Source organism: Macaca thibetana, chromosome 11, assembly GCF_024542745.1.
Source record: "Macaca thibetana thibetana isolate TM-01 chromosome 11, ASM2454274v1, whole genome shotgun sequence".
Lineage (NCBI taxonomy): Eukaryota > Metazoa > Chordata > Mammalia > Primates > Cercopithecidae > Macaca > Macaca thibetana.
The window spans coordinates 68,750,690-68,774,791 of NC_065588.1; the positions used below are offsets into that span (position 1 = coordinate 68,750,690).

The 24,102-nt window shown below is 34.4% G+C and overlaps 1 protein-coding gene across 2 annotated transcripts in view; it reads left to right on the top strand.

Annotated features, from left to right (window-relative positions):
• The window catches only part of TRHDE (thyrotropin releasing hormone degrading enzyme), a 420,293-nt gene that overhangs the window by 272,803 nt on the left and 123,388 nt on the right, over positions 1 to 24,102 (top strand). For both annotated transcript variants that reach the window (XM_050749271.1, XM_050749272.1), the window contains exon 7: positions 8,324 to 8,389. In XM_050749271.1, coding sequence (XP_050605228.1) covers positions 8,324 to 8,389 — 66 coding nt within the window. The remainder of the gene's footprint in view (positions 1 to 8,323; positions 8,390 to 24,102) is intronic.

Below are 24,102 nucleotides of genomic sequence, written 5' to 3' on the forward strand. Positions count from 1 at the left end.
AGACTACCCTGTTTGAATGCCATTACCTGAGAATACTGAAAAAACATACTGCCTCAGTAAAAGATGTATGCTGAATTTCATGACAGGGGAGACTGATGAGTACCTGGGTATAGGCTGGAATCTCATAGTCTGGATTGCTGATTTGAAACTAGCAAGGAGTTGGTGGATAATTCTCTTAGCCAGGATTATATTTCATTGGCAATGGAAAAGTTATGTCATCAACAACTAACAGATATGCCAATGGTTAGTTTAAATAATCTAGTTAAACTAGATTAATGTAGTTAAATGACCTACATGTAGTTGTGGGAAGGAGACAAAGTCATGTGAAACAATTTGAGTGATTTAAAATAACTTGACAAATTGCTTAGTTCAGACTTAAATAATTTATGACTTCGGAGGGACAAAAACATTGAGAGCTAACATAGTTGTGGAAAGTTTCTTATCCCTGTTTTCTTGTTCCTGGGATCTATGATCCTCTTTAAATACCTTTTTGGTGTCCTATTATTTTGAGTGTAGACCAGCCTGTTTGAATGCCGTTGCCTGAGAATGCTCAAAAAATGTACATTCCCAGTGAAAGATATATGCCGAGTTTCTTGATAGGGGAGATTGACTACTGTGTACTCAATTTTGGGGGGCAGGGGGCTAGCATAAAATGATGATATTGATGATGATGAAGATAACAATACCTACATACATTTTTGAAGTTTATATACCAAACACTGTACCAATTACTTTATATGAATAATTTAAAGTAATTCTCAGAAAATTTTTGAGGTAAATATTATTATTATTATTATTATTACTGGTGGCAGTATAGCTGTGTGGACTATACTACGGTATGGGCTTTTCCTGTGCTTTTAATAATGTATAGAGCTCAGAATATAGGATCAAAAAGGATTAACATTGCTGCTGATATAAATAAGCATGATTAAAACATCAGTGTGTAAGGTATGCTCATGGGATAATGGGAAGATGAGCTTAACTAGTGAAGAAGCTGATTATATGGTCATATGTAAAAAAGCATTGGTAAGTAGTGGTGAATCTCATTATGTATGGCCCTGATTACTCCCACAGGACTTTTTTTTTTTTTTAAGTAAAGATTTAGGGGGCAGAGGACTAACATAAAAATAATGATAGTGATGATGATGATATCAATACCTATATATTGTTTGAACATTATTATATGCTAAACATGGAGTATCTAGTGCTTTATAATAATTTAAATTAATTCTCAGAAAAATTTTGAAATAGGTGTTCTTCTTATTAAAGGTAGTAATATAGTTGTCATCATTTTTATTGTTATGTTCTAATTGTAGATACTTAGATCATCTCACATGTCTAAGTACATGACAGAGCCAGGACTCTTAGCAGACATTATACTTCTAAAATAACTATTAAAATTAGTCTGATGTGGTCCATAGGATGGATTCCTGAGAGTGAGAATGCATCTGGGGTTGTCTCTAGGAGGCAGTGAAATAATTCAGCTATGCAGAGGTGGAGGCTTGGCCTCAGGAAGTAATAAATCATAGAGGACTCCAAGCCTCCAAGCATAGGCAACTGAAGCAATGGGGCATTAATTCTGCTTTCTTGTGTGGAATTGACTTGCTTTTCCCTTTCATTCTTTTTTTTCTCTTGTTCTATCCTCTCTTTCTGCCTTTCTTTTTTGTAATCAACTTGTGAGTAAGGGATATTCAGGATTAGGTATTTCTTTTTCTGTTTTTCAGATGCTAAATATAGCTAACATCTTATCATGGAAAAAGAAAAAAACAGAGAAGAAAACATGTTTTACAAAAAAAATGGAAGATTTAAGATGTGCTTTTATTCCATACCAAAAGACATGCTTCAGTAACAAATCTTGTTAGAACATTGTTTTATTTCCACACATGTCCAGAATTAGTGCAGAGGCATCATTTAGAAATTTACATTTTTAAAGTACGTTGATTTTGAATCAATAGACTAATCCTTTCAGTAACTCAAAAAGTAACAAGAAATTCTTACTTCATAGTCTTTTTGCTAATCAAAGAACTCAACAACTGAGTGAATGGAGGCAAGTAACTTTGGACAAAGCACCTAATCCCTTCACTTCAGTCTCTCCTGTATGTCAACCGAAAGTAATGATACCTTATTTCTTACCTTCTCCTGTGCTGGAGGAGAGCAAACCATTAAGCAAAGACATTTGTAGTGTAGAATATATACTAGCCAAAGATTTCCTGAAAGGTTTAAGAAGGAAAAGATTATTGTGTTTTGGTGGATGTGCTACTTGTTAACTAGAGTATTCTCATTACCAGCTTATTTTAGGGACCTATCATTAGTTTATATTTGTGTGGACTTCTGCACTGAAAATGGAGCTACTAGGTTAGTCCAGATTTTCTAAGAAGCAGAAACCATTATATGCAAAGATTTATTTGTTATAGAAGCCAGAGAAGGTAGGGGGAGCTGCCTTCAGACCACATTACAATTGACAGTCTCTGCAAGGATAGAGGAAAGGAAGAGGCGTTGGGTTGGTAGTTTCAGACTTCAGCTCTATTGCAAAAAAATCATCCACACCAATGACGAGTCATCTAGTTAGAGTTATCCATTGGCAGAGTCTCCTGTCTCACTAGAACACGTCTGCAATAGTTACACTGTTCTGCTCAGTGATTGGCTAGGAGTAAACTGAGGAAAGTGTGGCCTTTGTGATGGTAAATGCAGAGGGGCAGCAGTGGGAAATCTGAGCAGCGCATTTTCACAGCTGCCACATCCACATACAGTGATAAAAATATCACTATTTTCAATTTTGCTAGCCTTTTGTTCTTACCAAACCTGCCATAAAGAAGCTTTATGTCTCCTAGACCATAAACATGTCCTGTTCCGCAAGTTCATATCTGTCTTCTATTTCATCCCTAATCCTGGGAATATGGGTCGGACATTTCAACTATGTCCTATTGAATTAGGCTTTCCTTCATCCTCTTCTGTGAGCATCTCACTGATTTCAAACTCTCAGTAACTCTAAGAATTTCCTTTATTTTTCTAAGTTCTTGCGATGCACCATGTTTCTAGAGATAGTCATGTAAATATTTTGAATTGGGATCACAAGAGGTTGTCTAAATTGGTTTAAATTACTGATTTTGGAGCTGAGTATAAGTGGGTTTCTAATTCTGGCTCCATTTTTTACTACCCATGTCAATTTCTACAAGGTGTGTAACCTTTATGCCTAAATTTTCTGACCTGATAAATATAGTAATATTTTCCTTATGATATTATGGCCTTAGCATGTAGTACAAATAGTTAATGAATGACAGGTACATTATTGATAACTTCAGCTAGGACTTATGATATGGTTTGGCCCTGTTTCCCCACCCAAATTGCATGCCGAATTGTCATCCCCACTTGTCAAGGGAGGGGAACTGTAATCCCCACGTGTCAAGGAAGGGAACTGATTGGATTATGGGTGTGGTTTCCCCCATGCTGTTCTCATGATAGTAAGCGAATTCTCATGAGATCTGATGGTTTCATAAATGGTAGTTTTTCCTGAGTGCTCACACTCTCCTGCTGCCTTGTGAAGAAGGTGCTTGCTTTCCGTTCACCTTCCACCATGATGGTAAGTTTCCTGAGTCAACTAAACCTCTTACCTTTGTGAATTACCAAGTCTTGGGCAGTTCTTTATAGCAGTGTGAGAATGGAGTGGTACAACTTACAACTTTTCTACACCTTTCCACATCTTAAACTCCTTATTACGTTTTCAATGGGTTACTTCAAACCTAGTTCCACTCTTTCCAACTCATGTTATCTTCAGACCACATCTCCTACATTATTGGAAAGTGACAGTCCATCATGTGTTCAGTATTTTTTGAGAGCCTGTCATGTGTCAGGAACTGCTTTTGGCAATGAGCGTATAATGGTGACAGACCAAGTCCCCACCTTGATGGAGATTACAGTCTATTCTGTGCAATGTACTTTCTTAACTTCTGTGCTTTACACTTAAAAATCTCTTATTTATCTTTATTTCTCCTTTCTGCCTCAGTCCTACCTCAGAGTAGATTGTTGTTATTCTTTCCCAAGATTAGCCTAAATTCTTATCTAGCTTTTCTAGAATCTTACTTCAATAATGATTTCTTGGTTGACTGTGTCTTCAGTTTCTATCTCCACTGGGTCATCTTTTGCTTTGCAGAAAAAATTTCTCCCATTTTCTACCAAAGAAAATCACAAACGAACCTTTCATGTGAATTTGCTTCTGGCTTTCTCTTTTCTTCCTTCTGTTTGCACTTGGCTTTCATACCCACAAGTCTATTTAAATAGCCCTCTCTTAAATATGGCCTACTATGGCCTTCTCTTAGCTATTATTTTCCTTGAACTCTGAAGCACTAATTCTTAAAACATGTCTTCTTCTATGACACGACTTATACCCAGTTTGCCTTCTGTTTTTTATCACAATGTGCCATTTTTTTCTCTTAATTTCATTCTTCATTGATTTCAATGGATATTTGTTGAGCACCTGTTACGAGCACTGAAGTGCAAATCATAAAACAGAATAAACAAATAGAAAACAATTATTTGATTCTGTTTTATATTTTTCTTACTGAAGCCTTAGAACTTTTCTCTTGGCAGACTCATCCACTCTAATTCCCAATATATATATTCAATCATAACCTTCCTCTGAATTGTATTCCTGTGGTTGCTCTTGCCCTCTGTTCCTTGAGTTCTATACCTGTTCCTCAAACAGCACATTTACAAACAGATGTTATTATATTCACCTCACCAGCATTTTCTTCTAAATTCTGTATATCTGCTAATGTCATCATCCACTCTAGCTTTAAAATACAAACTTATCTTTGCTCCATTTCTTAAACCTCTTTCTAATTTTTATCCTCATTGCTATCATTTGTTTCTGGTTACTTTACTTCTTCCTTGGAGTATCATAGTTAAATCCTGACTTTTTTAAAAACCGGTTTTCCAAATTCCTTATCCCTGGTATTCAAACTCCTCTAAAAACTGTCTCAATCTTATTTTCCATCTAGTCTTCCATTTTCCAGTTTTATTTACTGTCTTTCCATGTAAATCTTCCTACTTGTGATTTCCACTTTCACACCTATTTGACCACATAAAGTTCATTCCTGTCGTAACATGCAACTGCTTTTTGTTTATCTTAACTCATGGAACGCTTTCCATCCTCCAAGGTTCAACACAAATACTACTTCTTTAGACCCTCGTTTTCCTTCATCCCTCCAGATATAACCTCTACCTCTTCTGAAACACAGTCGAATACTTTCTCTTGTCATTCATTTTATTTTGCTTTGCATCTCATCTCAGTTATGAGATTTTGAAATCCTCAAAGACAGAGACTTGTGTCATTTAGGATGCTGAACATACCACCTTATTCAATAAGCATGTGCTAAACAAATAGTTGAGAATATCTCCCTCTCCAAAAGTGAGGATTTCTCACTGATGTATACCAATGAAGTAATAAACTATATATCCTGTCTGAATAGCTCCTCTGCAAGAACACAAAGTAATTGTTACGTGCGCAGAATTTTATCTTTCTCTCTTTTCCATGTCTTGCATTAAGGGAGCACCTCCTCTGAGCCAGACGTAGGAAGAGGGTGATAGCAAGTCATGAGGACACAGTTTTTTTCTCTGGGGATGTTAAATACCTCAGAGACTGATGTGCACGCAAATGGCTCCAATGTAAAATAAAAGAAAATTTAGGTGGGAACTTACATTAAAAAGATATTCCAAATATAAAAATTACTAAATGATGAATGAGTTTTATAAGCCTACTTTTGTGGAATATTCTTTATGAAACTTTAGAAAAATCAAGTAGATATCTTAATATATCCTTGAATATTAGTTTAGCAAACAGTGATTAATTTTCTAGAACAAGTCTAAAAATTTATTACATCTTGAAGAAATAGTATATTTACTTTTTGTAAAGGTACTTGGGCTTCCTAAATGTCCAGTTTGTTTGACTGGGGCTGGAGTTTTGAATCAAAAGGTAATATAAGTTACAATATTGTAAACAAAGTTTGCTTGATAAACAAATGTTTAAAAGAAAGGATGAAAAGGAATTCTGAGTTTTCTTTAGAAAGTTTATAATGAGCTCTGCCTGTGTTAGGGGTTGTGATCTTTGTTATAATCCATACATAGTATGTGCTTAGTATATGTTGGCTAAACCATGACAGTTGGAGAGCCCATCTGTCTATGAAGTTCTATAAAATAAGGATTTTAAAATTTTAACTTTGGAAAGAAAAGGCTAGTTAAACATAGAAGAGTGCATGCCACTCCAGAGACTGTTAAAATGTTCAGATGGGTAACAGTCATATTTTCTAAAACTTAATTGAGTTATACAATATAATCAGGAACTAAGTGATAGTCTATAACTTTTGAATACTGATTGTACTTTCAGTTTTTCTTTCCTGTTACCACTCTGTCCAGCTTAATTCAGACAGGAAAACTGGTACATTCTTTATGATCAGAAAGGATTCTTGTGTCATTAGACCATGCTAAATTAATAGTTTTTATAACTTGACAAGAGACCAAGTCATCATTACCTGGAGGGAAACACTTAAATCATCTGAAGAGAGCTGTTCTGTGCTGAAGGAAAGTTTAGGTTGACTGCTTTGATACTAAGTCTCAATTCCCAGGTGGTAATGGTCAGGTTTGCTGAAAAATGGATAGTTTTCACCCTCAGGATGGGTCGATTATATTGAGAAATGTATAGGAGGAGAGCTTGTCAAGGAAATTCAAGGAACACAGCTGATATGTTCTAAAGGGAGTTCTAAACTAGTCCTCAGATTGAATCAAAAATGCTTCTGTTTTATGGTCATATGCAAATATGCAGAAGATTAAGAGGAAGAAGCTAAAGAAAGAGCAATGAATGGAAGGTGTGAGAAGAAAAAAATATCAGAAAAGTCATTAAACTATTATATTTCAGCCTATCATTTGTTGAGATGAGAATAAAATACTGACTTGGGGAGCAATTCTGGTGGTGGTTGAAATTATAATACACATCTTTTAATGGTGATTCATAGAGTCTGAGTATTGCACTGCATTCAAGTCCTAGAATTCTAGCAAACCATTCTAGTAACAAATGATGGAAATCCGTTGTTGTGTTGCTGGACTGCACAGCAGTCCACGCCCTGGCTGAATGATTCTATTTGTGATTCTTACAATTTTCTTGTGAAAAGAGACATCTTGCAAGAAATGAATTATTACAGTTGTATATTTCTACTGAGTATGAAATGGGATATGTAGTCATAAAGAAATTTGTAACCCCCAAGCCAGGCTACAATTTGTATTTAAACATTCATTGTTTACAATCCATTGCTCCATACCAATTCAATTTGGTCAAGTGTCTTCTTGAAGACTTATTTATATTTTACATGAAGATTTGTTATAATCCATACTTAATTGTCATTCCTTGGAATGTTTCATATTGATTACATACCTACCTTTTTGCATTCATGTTGTTCTGCCATATTATAATAATGGTTCTCAAGATAAGAGAGACTCTTGTAAATTAGTATTTTCTTCTATTTCTCCAGTTACTTATATTGATCTCATTGTTTTACTCGTATATGGATATATATGGCTAAATACAGCCTCAAAAGGAAATAGGAAATAAAAATGATTAGACAATTTGAAATAATACTGATAGCTAACACTCCTATATGGCTTACTATTTTAAAGACCTAGCTCAAACTGATTTACATATATTGAGTTATTTAAGCTTTAGAACAGCCATATTAAATATAACTACTATTAACTGCACTTTACGAGGGAGAAAAGTAAGGAGCAGAGAGCTGAAATAATCTTACTGAGTAAACATGGTAAGTAGCAGACTTAAGTTTTGAACCTAGGCAGTCTGACTTCTTGGTACTCTACTCTCTACTTCCACAACTGAACTTTTCTTGGTTAAGGAGTACATTAAGTACCTATTTTACTTCAAAGTTATATTTTAATATGATTATTTATTAACACAGATATCCTTCCCTGAACAAATTATGAGATTGTAAGTACAAGAACCATGTTTTATTAAATTTGCCATATATAGTGTTCAATAAAATATTGAGTACTCCTGAATTACAGCTTATCATTGCCCTGAGATATTCTTTCTAGAGGACTTCCATTTTGTAGTTGTAGGTTTTACATAAAACTTCAAAATTCACAAGACAAAAAAAATGAAATTGTTATCACTAAGTTGGATGTTATTTTCATGATACTCCTGTTTCTTAATTATTTTTGAAAATAGAATAGCATGAATGAAGTAGGCTACGTTTGATTAAAACAATTTTACAATCATGATACTTTGTTGAAATTCTTTTCTTTTTATTACTCTTTCCTACAGGGTGCTGCTTTAATAAGAATGCTGGCTAATTTTATGGGCCATTCAGTTTTCCAGAGGGGTTTGCAAGTAAGTAAAATGCTTTTTATTTTCTTTTACATTTTTCCTTGTCAATATGTTTCACAGCTTGGGAAATGGCTGGTACAAAATTGCTGAAATTGATAGAAAACTTTAAGATGTGTAAGGTAAGCAATGTCTTTCTATATGACAAATGAAAGTTCTAGATAGGATACTCACGATATCACCTGACAAAACTTGAACTGTTGAACAATTTAGAATCTGTTTGATTTGCATTTTTAAATTGAAGTAATTTTAAAATATGCCAGATCCTAAATGTTCTACAAAAGACTTCTGGAAAGACTACCTTCTTTTTCTTCCATTTAAAAATTCAAATAAGCTGAAACAAATTTTGTTATTATTATTTGAATTATGTATTTGAGAAATCTTAAGGCTATTTTTCAAATATGTACCTTATATGTTTTTGTTATTTTGCTGTTGATATACATAGATTGTTATTTGTTCCAAAGGTTTTTAATTGTTTTTATTTTAATTAGAAAATATGTTTTTCTTTAAAAAGGAAGAAAAAGATACAGTTTTTATCATAATGCATTTAGAGTATGAAGTATGGAATCTAAGAATTAATTCTTAGAAAAGGAAGATTATGAAACTTCTTAAAGCAGACACAATATATTAAAAAAACTTTTATTCCATTGAATCTGCTGGAGTAAATCATGTTCCTAGTAGCTGTGATTGATGAATTATTTATGATGCATTCTGCTACTTAGAAGTGTCCTTTAAAGTAAATTGATGTTCACCTGAAATACAATTATGCTAAGACAGAGAGAGCAATCAATCTTATCTGTTCTTAGTAAGCTTTTCATTTTGAAATTTAAATAAACTACATCTGGGTCCAGGTCATATTTTAGTAGTATAATTCTATCTGTACCCCCAAATAAACTGAAAGATAAAATACAAGGCAAGAGTTAACTATGTTATGACAAACTCTCTCTATATACTTACAAAAAAACTATATATGAAAACAACTTTTTTGAAGAATTATTTCCCTCAGAAAATATTTTTACGGATTTGTTCCAGCAGGGTTTGAAATTTACTTTAATCAGCTCTTTCCATTAGGGACACCTTCAGAATAGCTGAATCCATTGAATCTATTTGTTGTATATTAAAGGCTCTATTCTGATCACATAGTTGGGAAAGTGTTTTTTTCTTAAGGAGTGTCCTTCATGAATATCAACTATCTGGAGGAATGTCCTTCCTTATCCCCATTCCTTTGTTTTTCCCCATTGAAGTTGTAGCATGACAGTTTCGGAAAATTTCTAACTGTTCATAAGGGCAACACAAATTGAATTTGATTTCTTCATAGCAAGTTGATGTGAAATCATTTTCTGTATAAAATTCTTATTGTTTTTCTTCATCTGTGTATATGGGTTTGCTCAGCAGATTGAATAACTACAGTTATATTATTTGGAAAGGATTATTATTTTGCAGCATTTTTCTTCGTCCTGTCATACTTTCTGTGGTGTGCAAATTTTAATACATTCTTTTCCACTGACCCACTCTGCTCAGTTTTATATGAAACAGTTAGAATATAGCCTCTGACTCATATCATATTAAACTTTCATTCCTAGCTTGTATTAATGTGTGCCTTTATGCTCTGATACTTGATTTGGTTAATTTTCAACTGAGGTACTCTATGTTTGTCAACACTGCATTTCATTTGCCTGGTGACATCTCATTGATCAGATAGATCTGTATCCTTCAGTACTTCGCTTGCAGCTTTATTTATACTCATCATTCAAACTGATTTAGTGTATCATCAGCAGTTTGGATTAGTTTACAGTAGATCCCTACATCTAGGTGATAAATTATCATCTCTTGTGCATGAAGATGTATGGGATACATTTTGGAGATGACCTCCTGAGCAGACACTTCATGTCATGGTGCTGAGTGGTCACAGAGTTGATATTAATATGCTTCCCATCCAGAAGGCCCTGGGGAGTCTTGGTTTACAAGTTGTTGAAAGAGCTAATCTAGGCTGTCAGCACTTATCTGGGCTGGAAAACCTATGAATTGTTTTTACATTAACCATGGTTATTTCCATGTTGACAAATGAAAGTTTACTATTTGCAATTCCAAATTGCGGATAGTGTGTTTTTCATATATATTTTTATTCTCCCACTTTTTTTTACTCCTTTCTTCTCTCTTTCTCTCTTGCTCTTTTTTCTTCCTTTCTTCTTTTTTTCTGGACTCAGACCCTAATCTTCATGTTCCACATAGGAAAAATGCCTTAATGCTCTTTCTTCTTGATTTATTATCTACCTAAAATTTATGTTCTCTTGCAATTTATGTATCCTTACGACCCACCTTAAGGTCTTTTGGGAACAAGGCAAACTTTAAAAATACATACCTGTGTGTATGTGTGTGTGTATATATATGTAATATAGAAAGGTAGTAGTTTTCTGGGTTAGTTCACATATTCATATTTGACTTATAAAGTACCAGTGTAGTTTCAACTACATTTTCAATTTTTTGTAATATTTTATATAGGAATATGTTTTAAATTTCAATTTAAACATGTATTTTTCAGCAGGAAGAGACTCTAGAGATTTTCTGAGAAAAATTTTGTTTCTAATAGTCATATTACCCACTGGATCAGCTATGAGAATGTTTAGGAGAACAATTTCTTATTGAATAATCACAGCTTTTGTTGGTGATTTGTTGGTAACACCACCAACAAATTGGCTTGCATTTTAATGTTTGAATTGAAAGTGGAACTGGACTGAATTGAGCTTAAACATTTCTGTGGTTATATTATGTGTCACTAATAAATAATATATATTTTTAAATGCAAAAATGTTTACATGTTTGCAAATTCTACATGTCTACTGTTCTGTGTAATCCATTTTCAAAATGATAGCAGGCATATTTTGAGAAACATTAGGCAATAGAATAAATAAGGAGAAATATTTCTCATTTATACCTCCAGTTAATAGTGGTTTTCTGCAAGTCACTAGACCTCTTTTCTCTGACATTATCGTTATGAAATGTAAGAGTTGGACTAAATACTGTAAGATTCCTTTTATCTTTTATATTCTCTAAATCTAGGATTACTTTAATGCAGTTTACTAGTTAGACAATTTGGGTTTGATATATTTAATTTGGGACAGCTGTTTTAATTTGATGGACACATTTGTAAACTAGATATGCAAGAGTGACTCCATTTTTTTTATGAATCTTTAATCATTTGAATATTAAGACTGTATTATATAACTATCAATATATAGAGAACTATAAATGTAGTCAAACCAGGGCAGCATTTTTGTAACAGGGAGTTTTTGCTGGTGAGTTTTATTTTTCTAGTATCAAGAAACGACTTATATTTCTTTGGCTTTTATTTACTTGTTCACTTTCATAATTGGCTCTGGATACTTTACAAATTTATGATTAAGCTACAGTGGTTTTAGATGTTACATGCTAAGAACTCTTGAAATTTCTTGGTGATTTTCAGTGTAAATTCCATCTTCTAATGCTGAAATTTCTATTTGAACTCTTGAAATCTGCTGAAACCAATTCTACCTATTGGTTTTGCGTTTAGATATGTTGGAATTGGTTTTGAGAGGAGTCAGCAGCCTCCTTGATGAATGACATTACAGGGAACTCAAACAAGGGGAATTTGCTTTTTCAGAGACAAGAAAAGCTACCACGGAGGCTCAGTGAAATTTAGACTTTTGAGGCCTGCATTCCGATTCTGCATCCTACACTTTCCTAGTCCATACCCTAACTCTCACATAAAAGACAAAATTTACTTGAGTTGTAATTTTGCTATTCAGAATTTTAAATCATAGTTTACTTTTTGGATACATTGATTCTAAGCCTAAAAGAGATACATGATTCTTTTCACATAGTCATAGATCTCTGGTTCCCTGCCAAACCTTCAGCTGAGAATTTAAAGTACTAAGGTTGTTTTGTTTTTGTAATCTCTCCAGTCCAGTCAGAAATAGCCAAGCCTCTCAAAGACTTTGTAATTCTCTATTCATCCATAATGTTCTATTGAAACAGTCATTTGTTTTCCCAAACCTTATTCTTCAGTTTAGGAAACTATCGATAATCATTTAAGCAACTGTTTTGGCCTGAAAATGATTAATTATCATGATCCTATTACTCATTATTAATGACATTACCTTCTTTAAATCTAATCAAGGCAGACAGACAACTGTAGATAACCATCTCTAAGGGTCTACAATCACTTCTGGTATGTAATTCTGTAACATACTAAAACCTTTAGTAATATTTCAAGCAGAAAGGGAATTAACATTGGATATAGTCATTTTCTGAAACTGTTGGCAGGGTTATGGAAGTAAAGGTCAGGAAAGCTACTGCCACCCTTCCAGAAGTAAAGACATTTGAGTTTTCATAGGGAAGTAATGCACATATTCTCAGCTGCCTGGAATACACCTGAAAGCCACTGGTAATACTTTACCCTTGCCTTCTGCCAAAGCCCACATGCCTGCTCTCTGCTATCTGAGCAATGACAACTCCTCCTTCTTTACTGCCATCCATATTCTTTTATGTGTGCTTTTCATTTTGCAGAACATAAAGTTGAGCCTAACTAGCAAAGGATTCCTGGAAATGTAGCATTCAAGCTTCTAACCCATGCAGTGCACAAGAGGGTAGATGGTAGGGGAAGTGGTGGTGAATGGCCAACAGTCTGACACACTTAATCCATAGAGCAGAGAATGTTCTCAACTGATTTCAATAATTTTACCAGGACATATGATGAGAGATAAGGAAATCAAATCAACAATTACCACATTTTACTAACTTCATAACTTCAGTCCAGTTGTTTGTGGTCTGTAATATCCAGTTTTCTCTTTGAATGAGTAGATTTGATTATATCATGGTGAATCAGTACCAGTAATATATAAAATTTGTAAATTTCTAAAGTGATTACTCATAAAATAAGGATCTGGAAAAAAGACAGGGAAGTTTACTACTGTGAATAATTGTTTTGGTTTTTGATTAACTTACGAATTTAGCCTTTGGTTTGCATAATCACAACTGTAGGATCCTCATTCTTACCTCCCCAGGTGGGCCAGTCCTCCTGGGCTAAGTTAAAGTACAGCAGCAGTTCACCGAAATTGCTTTTGATTTAAGACCACCTCTACATAGGACATCTGGAAAACAAGATTATGTGTTCTCCCAACCCAAGACTTTCTCCTAGCGATAATTCCAGAGAGTAATGATGACTAAAAAAGCATCTGCATAATACATGACCTGTTGCAACTTAAGCAGAGTCAGTGAGAAATGCAATAGGCAGGTCGGCAATAACTAGAAACTGTCTCTTGCACAGAAGCTCCAGTTACAATTTTTAGATTTATATCATTCTTATCTTTAGCACCTCATTTTTGTTTGTGGTATACACATCTCCAAATTCCTTCCTAGGTCATTTCTAAGGACAAGCTAGCAAGATCACTCATGGGTTTCATGCCTATTTAATATTTATACTATTGGAATCTGGTTTTCTCATTAAAATGTTGCAAGCATAAGTAGAGTCCTTACTAGTGTAACTTTGGGGTGGAATATGTGCAGTGTAACCCCACTCCTATCGTCTCTTCCTCTTGGACAGACTTTAGGACCCAGTGTTGTTGAATTTCCCTTTCTGTGTGGTACCTGGAATATAAATATACTGCAATTTTGCCCTAATATTTTTGTCTGTCTCTATAGAAGTTCTTGGTGATTTCACATATCTCTCTGAAATATTCCCTTCTCCTATAAATAAAGGTTTTATCTAAATTCCTTCTCTAATAAAAATTACTCACCTAACAGCATCTTTTGGTAATTATTGCATCTCTCACTTACAGGGTTCTTAGTGTTTACATGCATATACATTACTATTCATCCATATACAACAATGCTTATAGTTAAAATATTCATTTGATCAATAAATTAGAATCTACTTCTTTAACTTTGTTTTTATAATTTAAGTCCAATAGTTCAAATCCTGATTCTACATAAGTAGAATAAGTCTTACTTTTAAAGTAAGTAATTCAAGTAATGATTCTTTTAGATATATATCTTTACATGACTTGGATTTTTCTTATTTCATTTTTATGTTTTAATCTCCCTAATTACATTTTTTTCAGATTTTTCTGGCAATAAAAATTAAAGCTGTAATTATAAAATCCTCAGATAACATTGACTGGCTCGGTAGCTATTAAAAAAATAATTAGTACCTGTGCTATGGCTTTTTCTTTCAAACAAAACAATATTGTTTTAATGATTTGAGCCTAGTCGTACCATTCTTCATGTTGTTATGAGTCAACACCAGGGTATTGAAATTATAAAGTGAGATCATTATTAAGCTTGATACAAACCCAAAAGTCTGAAATCCCTGTCAGAAAGTGAGTCACCTTCCTGCTCAAGCAGTGAGGGTAATTCAGCATCATCTAAAATATGGTTGAATAAAGAAAGATTTCTCTTGATTAGTATTTAACTGCTCTTTTCCATAAGGTAACCTACAACAAGATGTTTGGCTCCAATTATCAGGGTGGAAATTGCTTATGCAAATCAATGTAAGGCAATGAGGTGTGGATAAAAAGCAAAAGGGAAATATCATTATTATTGGTTTGTGCTCATAAAATTCTGATAGCCTGAAGGTAATGACAGGCACAAAGCCATAGGGATTATTAGTAGCAACAACATACTCAATAACTTGTGTTCCAATGAAGTGTTATATGGTAACACATGTATGCAGGATTTTTAGTTGAAAACTGCAGGCTTACATTTGTGAGAGAGTGTTTTCTCCCTTACATGTAGGTTTTCAGATAAGTAAAAAGTCAGAAAATAATAGAGGAGCAGAGACATTGTGTCAAAGTTAATTTTCTTTCTGAAGAGATAATATTGTGTTTTTATCCAGATGGCAGCTGAATCATACTTAATCTAAAATGAATGACCATAGACAGCTTTTGCTCCAATGTCTCCTAGTTTTGCTTAAAATGCTATGCAGTTTTAGATATGCTATGGGTAAAATGGTTAACAACTTGAAAATAATTTGATGTGTTCACTCAATGTCATATGATAATAATGTTATCATTACTAATTTTTAATTTGTAAAATTAAAGATTTGACTTAATTGGCATTTAATTTATTAAAGACGTAACTATAAAGGAAAATTAATGAGCATGTTATAGAGAAAGAAATATTTAAGTTTCAGAAAAGATTTGATGGATTTCAGAATTAATAATTCCATCTTTAATACAAACAAGTACTTTAAAAAAGTAAATAGCATTCTGTATTCATATTTCTGGATCAGAGACAAATAACTTTTATTCATCAGTTTTTTAAAAATACAGCCACTGATTGAATCTTTATTATTTTTCTTCTGATTTATAGGTTGTTAACCAACTAATGTGGCTATCTAACTAAAAAGCCCTTATTTTTAGAGACATATATCTCTTTTTAATAATCCTGCAAAAATTTGTCCAGCTCAACAGGAGGTCTCATATGTTTATATGTATCGGTTATCTTTTATCTGTTAGTTAAGGGCTCAAGATGTATTACATATCGGCTAATTGGGTTGATACTATGAAATGACATTTTTGGTTATTTAAATGTATCTGTGAAATTATTAGACACATTTAGTTGACATATGGATGTATTCGTATGTTACTATATGTGTAAATGCACGCCAATCTGTAAATATGGACACATCTACTAAAAACTGTCTCTGACTCTTCGTAGACATTACCATTTGGTTAGATCGCTAGTTCTGTACTATAATAAACTTGCCTTACAGGCATTTTCCTGTAACCTACTTAGCTCCTGCATCAGCAGTTTTCTTTCTTTTTCTTTTAAAATTTATTTTTCTTTTTATTTTATGTTCTCTTTTTGGAAAGTGCATGTAATAGCCTAGAACTATATATTTGGAAACATTACAAAAATTGCTCCTAACTTAAAAATATTTCTCCTCATTTACTAATATTTTCATAATTGCTTGACATGATTCTGTTACATAGCTTAGTTTAATACTAGTAATATGACATAGATGTACCATAATATATTTTGTTTCATCCATGTTTGTGAGCAGTTACATTGCTGTCCAATTTTTGTTAAATAACACTCTAATAATCTTTACATTGTTGATTTTTTCCATTATATTTTCAACTATCTCTTCATATATATATTTTAGGAGCAGAATATCAATTTTTTCTCCAAAATATTAAACCAGTGTATAATGCTAGAAGTTTGAAAGTTCTCTGTTTATACTATACTAAGTAAACAGGATTCTTATAACTTTTCAGAATAAATTTCTTACTAATTTAGTAAGTAAACTTTTTTCATTGTTATTTCAGTGTATACATTTTATCATAAATGAGGCTATGAAATATTTTAATACATTCTCTGCTTGCATTTCACTCCTTTCATTCACTCTTTTATAACATTTATCCATGTGTCTTATGCATTAAAATTGAGGTCTTACTCTCTTTTTAGTAACTTTATTTAGTTATAAAATAAAAATAATGAACTATAACATATTTACTGCAAATTCTTTTTCTCTTATATTTAATATGTTAGAATTATTGTTATGAAAAAACACCTTATAAATTATTGGCCTAGGAGTGTTGCAAAGACTTAAGTTACATATTTTGAACCTGGTTTACAAAAGGTTTGTATGCATCCAAAATTTCCCTTTTGTCTACCTCTGTATTTTTGTTTATGGAAGAGAGAACTTCGTGTTAACACGGCACAGAAAGAAATGGTAGTTATTGTTATACTACCATAGTATAACAATATTCACTTGTTATACTGAATCTGATTTCCTTTTGCAATCAGTCTCCTGTATTCACCTTCTCTCTTCTGCTCAAGGTCTCTCCTTATGATTATTTTACAGATCATTTTCTTTTCCATTTAAGAAAAATAACACATGTAAGTATTAAAAATCATTTCTTAATGTTTTGTGCTAAAAAACAAAATTATAATTTCTCTTCCTGTACCAGCTTTGCTTAGTTTTATATATACAGTTCACATTCCCCACCCATTAGACATGTCCAGTCATTCATTTATTCCACATGTATTTATTATGCATCTAGTCTATGTCAGACATCATGATAAGTACTAAGTACTCAGGGCATGCTGTACACAGTAGATACGGCCCCTGTTCTCATGAATCATGTAACAGGATAAAGGGAATACACCATAGATAGGAAAAAACAAATGAATCTATTTTTTGCTCAATGTGAAAAAATTCTAGGAAGGAAAAATAGGATGCTGTGAGAAAGCATAGCGAGTGGGTGGTTGGAACAACTCTAGATCGGTTGTTTAGGGAATCCTTGAGAAGACGGTAGGTATGCTGAGGTCTGAAGGAAGAAAGATGGGGGTCAGGGAGATTCCAAGAAGAGGGAAGGGCTAAGACAAGAACTGAGCACGTTTAAGGAAAAGAAAGAAACTGGTGGATGCGTAGAGTTAGTAAGAACAAGAAGTAGGAGAGGTGAGCAGCAGGTGACCATGCATTGCCCAATAGTCTGTGCTAAGAAGATTTAATATTATTCTAAGTGCTGTATTAAACAGTTTTAAACTGGATATTACATGGCTCTATTTACATACAGAACAGTTCTCTGGCTAATTGTAATAACACACTGGGATTGGGGCAGTCAGAATACCAAGAAAGGGATTGGGCAAAAAAAGTAAGGAGGATATTTTTATATTCAGGTGAGAGATTATCAAGGCTTAAATGGTTCATAGAAATGGAGACATAGATGGATCTCAAATGTTTTTTAATGGTAGAATACAATGGACCTAGGGATAAATTGGATGAAGAGCATGGTATGTGAAGTGAGGAAGAGAATGTAATCTAGAATGATTCTGAGGTTTCTGGGATGAGGACCTGGAAACATGCCTTGAACAACCGTAACAACTGGGGGTTCAGAGAAGAGGAGGAGCCCGTAGAGATGACTGAGATGGAACAGCTAGAGAGGCAGGCAGAGTACCAAGGCATCGTATCACAGATGCTTAGAGAAGAGTTTGTTGCAAGAACAAGAAAGTGGGTGACCAACAATGTTAAATGCAGTAGCAAGGTGGAGAAGGATAACAACTGTAAACTGTTCCTTTTGGTACCCTGTAAATTCATCGATTTCAGTGGAGTAGGTTAAAGAGTGAATGGGAATGTGGAAATGGAAACACAGTATGTAGAATAAAATTAAACGAATTTTTTCAAGGAAGGAGATAAGAAAAAGAGGGTCAGTTGTTAGAGCGGGATAAAGGCTAAGGAAGATTTTTGTTTTATTTTTAAAGATGACAGGGAGTTGTACTGGTTTTAAGCTGGCAGATAAAGATTCAGGAGATGACTCTGATAATGTTGGAGAAGTGAGAAATAACTCCAGGACCTTGCTCTTTGAGAAGGTGAAGGCACTTGTCTTTAATAGGAGATTTATCTCCAGTAAATTTGGAAAGCTGGCAATGGGGAAAACAGAGAAATCCTTTCTGATGACTTATAGTTTTTTAGTGTTTTTTGAGAGAAGGTCACTAGCTGAATGAAAATGAGGTAAGAGTGGGAAGTGGAGAAAGTTGAAGATAGAGAATTCAAAGAGTAGAAAGGTACTTTCTAACAGTTTTGAGTTTCTATTTGAATTTGGTAATTATGAATAAGCTCAGCTTTTCAATTGCATGATTTTCTTCTGCGATATTCAGCTGTATGAGTACAGGTTTAGAGAAGACAAATATTTGGATTCCTCCATGACTGGGATTTTTGCCAAGCTACTATAATTGAAGGACGGTAAAACAAAACAGATGAGGCTGTTTCCCAGGATTGATTAAGCTGATCTATGAAATCTAATCTGGATACTCAGGGAAGAGAAGACAGGAAGAATCTGCTAGACAAATAACCCACCATTAATAATAAGAACAGTAAGATTAGTGTCTTTATTGCATGAGTGCCAACTTGGGTAAGTCTCTTTTGTGCTGAGTCGAATTAGTGTACCCATTCCATGAACTGCCCATCAGGGGTCTTGTCATCTCAGTAGAGCTCTGTGAAAGACAGGCTGCTAGGCCCCACAACTTGGAGAACTGTCCAAAACCCATTACTTTCCTGTATTTGGAAGGAAGTCTTGTAAGCAGCTTTTCTCAAGCCTAAAGGAAGCTTTGTTCTTAATTTTTCTTTTCCTTTTCTACTGCTCCACTGCATCCCCCCACCCAGGCAATTTCCTCCTTCAATTAGTACATATAATGTTCTTTGCTTTGCTTTGCTTTGCTTTGCTGTTCTCTCTTCTCTCCTCTTCTCTCCTCTTCTCTTCTCTTCTTTTCTCTTTTCTTTTCTTTTCTCTGCTCTGCTCTTTTCTTTTCTCCTTCTTTTTTTTTTTTTTTGGAGTTTCTCTCTCGTAGCCCAGGCTGGAGTGCAATGGTACAATCTCGACTCACTGCAGCTTCTGCCTCCTGGATTCAAGCCATTCTCCTGCCTCAGCTTCCTGAGTAGCTGGGTTTACAGGTGGCTGCCACCTCACCTGGCTAATTTTTGTATTTTTAGTAGAGATGAGTTTTACCACATTGGCCAGGCTGGTCTTGAACTCCTGACCTCAGGTGATTCACGTGCTTCAGCCTTCCAAAATGCTGGGATTACAAGAGTGAGCCACCGCTCCTGGCCAAGTCCATATAATTTTCTTATGGTGTCTCTAGAACATTTTGGCTTCTCTTGGAGGGAAGATTGAAGAAGACTTTTGACACTAGCCCTTTTTCCCCATTTATCTTGCTAGTAAAATAACTGAAGTTTTTTGGATCCTTTATGTGGTTGGTATTTTTCTAAGTCGTTTATTTGTTTTATATCATTTTCTGTGCATACCCTTATCAGGTAAGCACTACATTATGTACATTTTTCAGTTGAAGAAATTAAGGTTTAGAGAAAATAGATACTTTAACAGATCACATGACTGGTAGGGATCAGCCTGGATTAATACCTATACCTAGTTTATATATACCTTCTTTCTCAACTAAATTACATTTCTTCCCAAATTGCCACCAGCACCAGGGCTGAGAGAGCACAGAGGTGGGAGAGGGGAACTCTGTGTATATGTCTACAATCAGTGGGCAACTTGATTTACAAGAAGCAGTCCATTTTTACCAACCAGGATGTAATTTATCTATTTTGGGAGTGAGTGATGATCAAAGCCCTTTATCAGGATATTCAGAAAAAGCAATTCACAAACTTCATTTTTACCAATAAATTCACTTTATGTCTCAGTAATATTTCATGCCAGCAGCAAAAGTGAGATGTAGAAATATTTCAGTACCCCAGAACTCCTCTATAGACTGTGACACATTATTTCACTGACAGGTGTAGGACCTTGTCACTTTGTTCTGGAATGGCATAGAAATCCTACAGCAGAAATATTGTAACTCTGGTCATGTGCCTGCAGGTTGAGGAATTGACGGTATGATCTGTAATTACAACACAGGAGATATTTGAAAACAAAAGTGGTGTGAGAAGATGCCATTGTCTGTAATTTAAAGCAAACAAACAAGAAACCCTTTCATGAGCTGGCCCGTTGTTTTGATTTAAAATGTTCTGATGTTCTACTATATTTAGCAGCCACTTATAAGAATACACTTATTCTTACAAAATTTACATTAATTGGGTAGAGTAATGGATTTGCAAAACATGTAAAATGACTTTTGTGTCCTAAATACTCTCATATCTAAGCAAGCCACTTCTAAAGGTAAATTTAGGGTAAACACATTTAAAAATTCAGAATCAGAATGGCATGCAAAGCATGAAAACTGACTTTCAATTATTCTTCTTCTATCTCTCCAATAGCTTTCTTTCCTAGATCTGTCATCTCTTTTTTTCTTTTCATGTCGGGTGGCTTGAACGGCTGTACCTCAAAAAGTTTAGTAATGGTTCTTATTATACTGGACTTATGTCTTGGAAACAAAATATAATTTAGTAATAAAGAAAAGTTTCAATAATTATTTATACCTTTTCATCTTTGACTCTAATATAATTAAAATATAAATATTATTTTTTAATCTTTGCATAAGGCTTTCTTAGTGCTTTGTTACTCATTTTTATTTAATCTTAAAATTTCCATCAATTTCTAGGTATCAATCCAAATAGATACCTTGGTCTATAGTCTAGCTTTCTTTGTTTGAGTTGGTCACCTGTCACTGTTGTAGTCTCCTTGCTCCTGTTTGTCAAGGTTAGGGAATGTAAAAACATCCTCTGAAGTGCATGGGCCAGGCTTCAAATGGGTTTCATCCAACTCTTGTGTGACTTTGCTGTGATCTGATACTTTCAATCTACTTTTGCTGTTGTTCATGGATCCCTTTAAGATCATCTTACTCTAATAATGCACATACTTACAAATATATAAGTTCAGAACTTACAGTTCTCAGTGCAGAAGTCACTGCTTTGGAAGCTTTGTTTAAGACAAAAGTGTTGCTTTTTAAAATGTTTTTGTTGTTGTCACTCTGTCTGCCCCCCCCCATCTATAGAACCTTCTCCACTTTATTTCAGTTTAAATCTTTCTCTCCAACATTCTTGTCTGCTTTTAAAACATAAAAAATTAAGTATACATGTCTTTCATGCCATACCTACTGTTCATAACAACAACAAAAGCCTAACTGATTTACTAAATAGATTTTAATGTTCTTTAGCTTTTATTTTGTATAAGTTGTAGGCAATAGTTTATTTTCTTACTAGGGATCGCTAAGATAGTGTAGAAGTGTCTTCCTTCATTTTGTTTAACCCATTAGAGTTGTATTATGCAAGCAACAGAAACAAATTCTGGTTAAATTAGGCAGAACGGAAATTATTTGAAGGATATAGGTAGCCCATTGAATCATTGGGAAGGCTGAAGAACCAGGCTTACAAAATAGAATAAGAACTAAAAGAGATAAAAGATCAAGAGATGTAGCCAAGGTTATGTCACAGGAGTGTCAGGTTCAGCTTTCCCCATTACAGTGGCTACCACAGGACCCTTAGTGTCACCATGACAGGTACTACTCTTTTAGGATTCATAGTGCTAGGACAAAGCATCCCCTTGTCTGAGGCCAGAGCACATGCCCAGGCTTTAGCTGCCAGGGAAAGTGGAGAGGGAATATTTAGTATTTTGTCCCTGCCATTTCAATAGAGGAAGGCAGAGATTTTGCCTTCCTCCCAGATTCCATAGTGAGTGATTGCCTCCCTATAAAACTGGTGTTTAAATGCTGGAAAGCCAAAAAATGACAAATGCCCACTACAAATTTTTTGAGGTACAATTATTCTTGATAGAAAGCAACAATATTTCAAACTCTTGCTTCAGCCTTCTTGTCACATAGTCAGAAAAATCAATGCTTGAATTTACCTGGCATTTCCAGACTAGTCTTACAAGTATAGGACATCCTACTTCCCAGTGTCAATGAGTCCCAGGCTGCTGTACCCTGTCTTACTGGAGGAAGCACTACTGGTGGTGGTCTTCCTATACCTAGTTGTCTCCCTTTTTTATTAGCTGAATTCTGATTTTTTTTTTTTCAAATTCTCACCCTCTTCTAAACAACCATATACTTGAGAGGACTGTGTCTTTCCTTGGGTAAAGTTCAAACAATGCTCCCTTAAGATGCAGTAACAGATTCTTGCTAGAGCACATGATGCAATTTTGACAAATGACAAATGTGGGAAATTTGCTGCAGAATTTGAGGGGAAGTTTTCCTGATTCTTTAAAGGAGGTTCTCAGGAAGAAATTCTGTATCTTTCCTTTGTACAATGTCATGTATGAATATGATGATTGCTGCTGCCATCTAGCCACGAACCTGAAAATAGAGCTAAATCACAGATGGGGCGGGACCAAAATAATTCCAGAAGAAAGTGGCTACAGCTCTGTCCTACCTACTTAAGATAGGAAAGAATCAATACAGCTTTTTTGTTTGTTTGTTTTTGTTTTTTTTGAGAAGGAGTCTCACTCTGTCACCAGGCTGGAGTGCAGTGGTGCGATCTCTACTCACTGCAAGCTCCGCCTCCTGGGTTCACGCCATTCTCCTGCCTCAGCCTCCTGAGTAGCTGGTACTACAGGCACCCACCACCACACCCAGCTAATTTTTTTGTATTTTTAGTAGAGACGGGGTTTCACCGTGTTAGCCAGGATGGTCTCAATCTCCTGACCTCGTGATCCGCCCACCTCGGCCTCCCAAAGTGCTGGGATTACAGGCATGAGCCACTGCGCCCAGCCTAAATACTGCTATTTTAAAAGTCATTCTATGGTGGATGTTTATTACTTGCAGCTAAACACATGTAAACGAGTCCATATGGTTTTTATGGAATCATCCCTTTATGTCTCAAGGTGTAAACCATTTATGTGGTTAATCCTCTATCCTAGCATGCTAAAAGACTCATTAATAGGAAAGCAATTATTCCATAATTATTTCAATAAATCTCATTTCCATAAACCTTAAAAGATAATAGAGCTTTACTTCCTTAATTCACTCTTTACTTTTCCCCTTGTCTTTATTAGTCCTGTTGGATTTTACACATGACATGTTATGAACCACATCACTTGTTAGCAAATGAAATAAAACAAAAATGGTCTTGTATGCAACAGTTCACAATTTTTTATGACATTATATGCAATCGCATATATCCATTCAAGTTATATGCCTGACAAATATATACAGAAATAATTAATTATGTCCCATCTTAATATTTAAATATGATATTTTTGGGGATCCTGATATATATATATATATGTATGGAGAGAGAGAGAGAGAGAAAGCACCTATTGTGTACTAGACTGGGCACAAAGATG